The 8,677-nt window shown below is 30.1% G+C and overlaps 1 protein-coding gene across 1 annotated transcript; it reads right to left on the minus strand.

Annotated features, from left to right (window-relative positions):
* Positions 1–6,101: 6,101 nt before the first annotated feature.
* LOC113856273 (probable inorganic phosphate transporter 1-5) lies at positions 6,102–7,730 on the minus strand. Its single transcript, XM_027488028.1, has one exon. The coding sequence runs from the start codon at positions 7,728–7,730 to the stop codon at positions 6,102–6,104; it is 1,629 nt and encodes a 542-aa protein (XP_027343829.1).
* Positions 7,731–8,677: the final 947 nt, after the last annotated feature.

Consider the following 8,677-nt stretch of genomic DNA (forward strand, 5'->3'; position numbering starts at 1 on the left):
TCTAGAACTTGACTTGAAACCGACTTAAGACTTTTCTTTTTAATTTCATTTTTTAAATATGATTGAGGCATAATAGGATTTTTATTCTTGGCCTTCAGCATGTTTGAGATACAACTAGTTGTCCACTTTGAGCTTTATTGATTTTCTTGGTCCCTTGCATTAAATTTATAAAATATTTTGATGACATTGAGTTTATGAATGGAGCAATTGAGTTGTTGAATTGTTTGATTAATTCTCCTCTATATCTCTCATGTGCAAAAAGAAAGAAAGAAAGTATGAAAAAGAAAATGAAAAAAAAAGGGGTTATATATGATTGAAAGGAGAAAGGAGTAAAGATACTGTTCATATACAAAAATATAAAAATTACTCCAAGAGCTTCATTTGTAAATTTAGGGGATGTTTATAATTTTTATAATTTATTACTCCTTTGTATATCCCCTTTCTTTCATTTATCTCACCTCAAATTATTATAACCCCTTGGCCACATTATAACCTGAAAAAGACCTCATGATTTTTACTTGCATTTAATTTATTTAGTGGAGAGTCGGTTCATAGTCAAGCCTATGGTAGTACACTATTCATTAGGAGAATTGAGTGATATCTTATTTTGTCCCTTAGTGAGAAAGGAAAGTAGAGTACCTCAGTTTGATGTTTGAGTGAAAAGTATGAAAATATAAGATTCTAATTGGGAATCCTTTTGATTGCTTATGCTCAGTAATATTACTCTTGTTGCTCTCTTTATCTCCCCATCTCGGGTTCCTTGTGTGGTATTATGTTTTAAGTTATTATGTTACTCTTAACCAGCACTTTACTTGAGGACAAGCAAACAGATAAGTATGGGGGAGTTGATAAGTCTGTAATTAGGCCCTCTTTTACAGTCATATATTCATATTTGACCTTTATTTTATTTGGGTTCTACACTAATTTATATATTAATTGTGCAATTTGGTATAAAGAGGCCGCAAGTGGATTTTGGGTGCATTCTGGGCCCAAATTGATAAAAGATTAGAGCTTCATAAGAGTCAGCACGCCCAGACCCATTCAATAAGCACGGGGTGCTTTGAGCCCATGCATGGTCGTACTTAAGGCCTTGCATGACCGTGCTCATCTGTAGGAAGCCCATTTATAAAGAGTTTTTAGGGTTTTCAAACCCTATTAAAAGAAGACCTGAGGCACCATTGGGGAATACCATTTTTACATCTTAGCTTTGGCTCTAGAATACATCTGATCTCGTCTCTCTTGCACGAGATCCTTAGCACATGCTTGGCGACACTTGGAGCTTCGACCGATCGTACTTGAAGACCAAGAACACATCTCACACTCTAGTTAGCTATTTCTTTTGATTATGACTTTGTTTATGATTGTTTTAGTTCTTTTCATTAGCATGAGTAACTAAGTCTATAGCTAAGGCTATGGGAACTATTATTCATGAATTTATAGAATTTTAATATTTGAATTTAAATTTGATTTCCGTTTTGTGATTAGATTTTATCCTATTGCGCTTCTTTCTTAATCCTAATTAATTATATCGTCAGGCGACCATACCTCGGTTAATTAATATATCTATAGGGTAAAACGAGACAAAGGATTAGGTGGACCAAACTAATCTTTCTCTTCTAATAATTATTAAAATAACAAGTTCATAGGTTCCTCAAGCTTTTTCAAATTGATGTCTTGCATGACCATTGGAGATATTAATTTAGAGAAAATAATATTAATAATTAATGACCATTGAGTATTAATAGTATTCGTATGAATGATTGGGAATCACAAGAAAATTGGATTTAGAGTTAAATAGAAAAATAACATAAAGGATTGAATGAGAAAACCCATATGCCCTAAGTTCCTCTCCAATAAGTTTAATCAAGACGTGTTTTGTATTCCTTGCTTTTAGTTTATAATTAATTTTATAAATTATTGTTTTAATTAATCTCATATCTTTGAAGCTTAAACAATTGAATTAGGAAATTCTTAGTAATTGGAAAACAATTCTTGTGGAACGATATTTCGGGAACTTAATATAAGAACCCTTTATTACTTCTCGATGGGTACACTTGTCCTCCAAACATATTAAAATCTTTATTTTATTTATATGTTATTTGATCTTTTGCATTCTAACTTTTTCAATTTATTTTCTATAATTTTATATTCAATTTTAGTAATTTAGAAAATAATAATGAAAATAAAGAAATCATTAAATAAATAATTTATTATTATTAATAAATAGACAATGAAAAGAATATACATTATTATAATGCTCAATACCATAAAAATTATTTATTTAGTAATATTTTATTCATGAAAGTGTTAGAATTATTTTAAGTAATTATTTTATTTGATTAAATTCTAGAACTTATGAATAGTAATAAAAATATTTACTTTTGAACTTTTTCAATATTTTAATATGGTAATGAAATTATAAAATAAAATATTAAATTTTATATCTTTTTCAGGACACAATATTCACTTTGAATATATGTTATGACTCAGTTTTTTCAAAGGTAAGTAAATATAATTTATTTTGTTAATAAAGTATTGTACATATTAAGTGATCAATGTAATATTAAAAAATAATTATGTAAAGGAACAAGATTATAAATTAAATACTTCATTTTTCGTTAGTCCTTCAAAAAATTATACTTAAAGATAAATTGTTCCCAGAAATTTTTGAAAGATATAATTTTTTATTTCACACTATGGATGTTTCAATTTCAATAAAAGATTTTCTACAAAAGAGGAAGTGCCTTGCTGCTCAACACTCTCTCATAAGCAATTCCTACAAAGATTTTCTTTAACTCTCTACAGAACATGCCAAGACAGTTGACACAAGCAAGCAATTTATCGCAATCACATAGACGTTCTTTATATTTTAATTTCCTTGTTTAAGCAATTGTCTATTTCTACTAACTTTTAACTTGTACAACTCTTTCTTCCTTCCAAATAAACAATATATTTCCTTATTTTAACTTTTAAGTAACGTTATTACATTATTTATTTTCCTCAAAACGTTGTATATTTTTTTATTATTTTATCATGTATTTATTGCAATAATTAATAATGATCAATTTTTATATTATAAATGATAATATACTCTTAAATATTAAAATTAATTGAGAATATTGTGTAAATTATTATTTTTTAATAATTTTTATTTTTATTTTTATTTAAATATTTATTAATTTCTTTCTAAATTTTAAAAATTAAAATTGTTACTTAACTTTCTCTTATTGCCTTTCATAAATTTATAAATTTTTTATAAATACCCATTTTTATATTTATAAAAATTATCATAATTTTTTCTATTATTTTATTTTAGAATTTATTTTTAATAGTCTTATTTCTTTTATTTATAATGATTAATATATATATTAATTATTGATATTTAATTAAAATATTTTTTACACTACGATAAAATTATTATTTTAAAATTATTTATTTTATAAATTTTATTATCATTTTATATATTATATAGTTAATTTAAAATGTTTTTAAAGAAATTTACTGTTTAAAATAATTTTATTATATATATAATTATTTATAAGATTATATAATTTTATTCTTTAATTATTAAATTATATAGATTTATTCTAACCTAAAATACATGTGTTACTAAACGAGTAATAATAATAATAATAATAATAATTATTATTATTATTATTATTATTGTTAATAAAATAAATTATCTCAATTGCTTAAATAAACCCGTACATTACTCGTTGGAATTTAACTCATAAGACAAATAAATACTTACTCATCATACATCAATCAAGAGAATAATTAAAAAAATATTATATATATATATATATATATATATATATATTATATTTCCCTATCATGTATTAAAAAAATAAAAATCGCTTACCAGTTGTAATGGAGGATTATTCCACACGTCTGATTCTCTGATGTTGACTTTTTAGTTGTTATTCACCAGAAGAAACATGAATAAAAAAAATAATTATGAATCACTTTGATAGTATTATTTTCCTCCCTTTCTCTTTATTTATAACTAGTTATATCTTATCTCACACACTACATATTCTATTTTTATTTCTCTGTCTATATATAATAACATGTTATATAATTTTTATGTAACAATATGATTTCTCTACAAGAAAAAGAATAAAGTATCGCTATTATATATTGCATTCTCTATCGAGTTTGCAGGTCAACGTGTTTATATTCGACTTATGCTACATTTGACTTTTTGAAATGTAACGACTTTTAGTGAGAAAATCAATTGTACAACTTTATTTATTTATTTTTCTACACAACTTGCTCGGATGACAGATTTTAAAATAAAGTGAAATGTTATTACTTTCAAAAAGTAACTTTGGCCATCAACTATAATTTAAGCATAAATTTAACTCAAATTTAATCTCTTATTGTTTCTATAAAAGGATTTTATTAACCCCTTTTTTAGTAAGATTTTTTTTTATAATAGATTTTTATATCAGTTAATATATCCATTAAAAACTAATCGATTTAATAAAAACTAACGTGACATTTTTTAAAATAACAAAATTTTTTAACATCAATTGTAAAAATAATTAATGTAAAAAATATTTTTTAAATTGATTATTTTTCTATGTAAATAAATAGAAAAAATTTTAGAATTTTGAAAAAAAGTTATCCAAATCAATTATGGCTATTTAGATTGAATTAATCTAAATATGTTATATGAAATAAATATATAATTTATATTAATCAAAATTATTTATTAAAAGTTATGTTTCTTCAATGTTTATGACTGTGAAAGCAAAAAATTACATAATTTTTTTTGCATAAATTGTTTAGCAATTAATGTAAAAAATATTTTTAAATCATTTATTTTAAAAATTAATGTAAAAAATACTTTTTAAATTGATTGCTTTTTAAACTGATTAAAAACATACTTTTTATATCAGTGTCAAAATCTACCAATATAGAAAGTATATTTTACAATACTTATTTTTAAAACTAGTGTAGAATCAATTCAAAATGATACATTCAAATGCATGCACAAGTAAAATAATAGCATAAATTAGAGATAACGAACACAAACTTTTAATTATATTCTCAAATTTGAGTTAAGATTTTAGATGTGTCATTAACAAATATAAATTCTTAACTTTCTTCATTCTGATTTTTCTTCTTCAATAACACATTAATACATAACATTGACAAACATGTTACATATTTTTTATTTACAAACTCAATAAAAATTAACCACAAACACTTGAAATATTGTTTATTATTGATCAACAATTACATTTTCTAGATTTATATTATTAATGAACATGAGTATTTTATTGATCAATTATGAATAATTGATTTACAATAATCTTCTATAATTTCTCTTTCTGTCATAATGAATGAGTAGTATTTTATCCCATATAATAATCTTATGTAATTTTCAGGGTTTATATGCAAGTTAAAAAATTAAAAATAAAATTAATATAATTAGAGAAAAAATTAAATTTTAAACTAAATAAACATTTAAATTTTTGTTTTTAAAAGTTATTTTTTCTCTTTCTTTATTTTATCTTCAACAAAAGAAAAAAAAACATAATTTTCAATTCCTTTTTCGTCTGTTTACTTTCTTCTTGTTCAAATGGTGAACATTAAACTTACGGAGAGTCCCGAACTTTTTTACCCAGGTTCTAGTGTGAACTAAGAAAACTGTGACGTGTGTTCAATGCATCCCTGAGCCCTACTCGTTCTCCAATTATTTTAAATCTCATATTATATATTCACTTTTCTTTTTTAGCCTACATGATTAGATATATAACAGCAATTTAGGTAAAATAAAATGTACCGGTACACATTTTCCCTGAAAAGAATAAAAAGTAAAGTAACGTGAACACGAACATGATGTGACAGAGGGTGAATAGTTTTGAGATTTAGCAGCAGTAAGAGGCAATTGTTGAATAACGAGCTTGAACACTTCTCTCAACGGAAGAAAACAAGAAATTTGACATCATTGTATAAACCACACATCTTCTACTAAGTACATATAATTATATACTGACACTGTGGAAGTTGCAATCTTGACAATAGTTTTCCTTGAACAATTCTATCGAAAATATATAGATTCAGATTCTTGCAGTAACCATTACCATACATCAAACGGGAACGGTCCTAATAGAAGAAGAAGCCCCATGTGGGGGCTCAGCACTCTCAAGTTCACCTTCATCTTCATTCTCTCCGCTCAACTCCTCCAAGGATTTCCCTTTGGACTCGGGCACCAGCAGCGTGCAAAAAATGCCGAGACAGTTCACACAAGCAAGTACGATCAGTGTGTTCTTCATGCCGATCCCAGCAGGGTACCCTGCGTCGCGCTTTGCAGGATTCTTGTCCTGCGAAGCGTATAGAAATCCAAATGCCCCCACTATGGCCCCGGCCTTGCCCGCCGCGGAGGATATTCCATGACAGGTGGACCTCAACCTGGCGGGGAAGATCTCGGCCGGCACCACAAAGGTGGTGGCGTTGGGGCCAAAATTGGCGAAAAAGAAAGTTAAACCATACATAACAAGAAACCCAATTCTGTGGTCCTTTTTGGTCCAGTGGTTGTAAGGAATGGCAAGAGCAAACATAAAAACAGTCATGAAGAAGAAGCCCATGAGTTGAATGAAGAAACGGCCAAGATAGTCTATGAAAGCCACAGTGAACCAATAGCCTGGGACAGTTCCACAGAGAGCTATGAGAGCGGTGGCTCTAGCAACCCTGAAAACCTCATGAATGGCGTTCATTTCCCCTGCAGAAGGAATCCACCCAATTTTGCTGTATATATCCTTCTGAAAAAGGTTAGAACTGTAATAGGCAATGTCCAGCAAAAACCAAGTGGTGGTAGTCCCAAGTAAGTGAAGTCCATGCCTCCGCACAAACTCCCTAGAAAACAACCCAAAGCTATTTGCATCTCTGTCAGCTATTTTGTCCACTTTTTCTTGCTCTGCTTCGATCTCAACCTGCAACACCGTCGACATGTCTTGCGCGGCTTGCTTTGCATTCTTGGCTACCAAAGCCGTGTAACGCGCCGTTTCAGGCATCTTCATGCGCCAGTAATAAGTGAGAGCAGCCGGCAAGGCGCCGAACATTAAAATAATGCGCCAAACGTAGTCGGCTTGAGGGACAAGCGAGGCTTTGGGGTTTACATTGTAGGGAGGAGCTTTATAAGCGTGGTCGAAAGCCGTGGAGACTACGATAGAAACAACGGCGCCAGCAAGGATTCCGAAGCCTTGCATAGCGAAAACAGAAGCTATAAACGCGCCGCGAGTTTTCTTGTTGGCGTATTCGGACATGATGGTGGCGGAGAGAGGGTAGTCGCCGCCGATGCCGAAGCCGAGCCAGAAGCGGAAGAAGCAGAGGGTGGAGATGACGCCCTTAGGGGTGGAGCCGAAGGAGAGGCCAGAGGCGAGGGAGGAGAAAACCATGAGAGCAAGGGTTATGCCGTACACTTTTTTTCTTCCCAGTTTGTCTCCGAGCCAACCGAAGAAGAGTTGGCCGGCAAGGGTCCCGCACAATGCGACGCCGTTTACTGCGGCTGAGACGTTCGGAGGTAGAGTACCCGGTTTCGCTGCCCCTTCTTCGGTGTAGTATATGCGTCCGAGCAATTTTGTGACGTTTGGGATGCTGAAAAGATCGTACGCGTCTGTGAAGAACCCCATTCCCGCGATTATGATCGCTGTGAAATGGTACCATTGAGTCTTCGCTGCGTCTAGGGCGCTTAGAACGCCCAGTTGATCACGAGCCATGCTTTGAATAGCTTCAGAAGCTGAGCTGAACCGCTCCTTTTGCTGGCGTTTCAATGATTCAAGAATCAGTTCTTGCAGATCAAACACCACTTACATGTGTTTATATATACACTTTTTCAGTTCTCATGTTTGCGCCCACTGCTAGTTTTCTTTCGTCATGATCTGTTTTTTATTATTACTCACTCACTTGCGTTAGAATACTGGTTTATAATTTTTTTAAGAGTTTCTTTCCTTTTCCAAGGATATATATATATACGCGCATATAAATGACAATATATATATTTATTTTGATTCAAGAAAGTAATTATACTTTGCATACTTTTGATGTCAAAAAATTTAGCTTTATTTTTTGTAGTATGTACAAAGTGTAACTTTCAAGGACTAAAAGTAAATGATTTCGATCACTTCAATGATCAGATTGTATATTTTACTCTAAGAAAGATATAATTCTATTACATCGTAATTAAAACACAATGTTTATAATAAAAATTGGAGTTTCAAGTTGTTAAACGCAACCCTTATAAAAATATATAATGAAACGGCTTTTTTTTCAGGCAACGTGTCTGTGGTTGTCCTTTCTATAATTATTGAGTTGCTCATGCTACACTGCATAGACTTTATTGTGTGCTTAATTATTCCAATTGAATATGCGAATATATGCTGAATTTTCAAAGCAAGTTTTTAAACAATCCCTTAATTCAGGTGATCCAGAAATTGAATGATTGTAACCTTGAAAACGAAGCTACGTATGCATTGTAATGGTCAATATTATCTGCCTCAGCTTAATCCAAGTTCGCCATGCTGATGTTAATCCCTCGTATGTGTGAGAGAGGATAGCACTTTTACTATTTTCTAGTAGAATAACAGCTCTGTGTGTCTGTGTGCTAGAATGATCAGTAAAAGAGGGGCTAACCATTTTCAGATATTGAGAAGTTGGAGAAGGAAAT

This window comes from Abrus precatorius, unplaced genomic scaffold, assembly GCF_003935025.1.
Source record: "Abrus precatorius isolate BTA unplaced genomic scaffold, Abrus_2018 Scaffold1, whole genome shotgun sequence".
NCBI classification, from domain to species: Eukaryota; Viridiplantae; Streptophyta; class Magnoliopsida; order Fabales; family Fabaceae; genus Abrus; species Abrus precatorius.

Coding starts and splice junctions, on each gene's coding strand:
- LOC113856273 (XM_027488028.1), bottom strand. CDS start 7,730: ATGGCTCGTGATCAACTGGGCGTTCTAAGCGCCCTAGACGCAGCGAAG.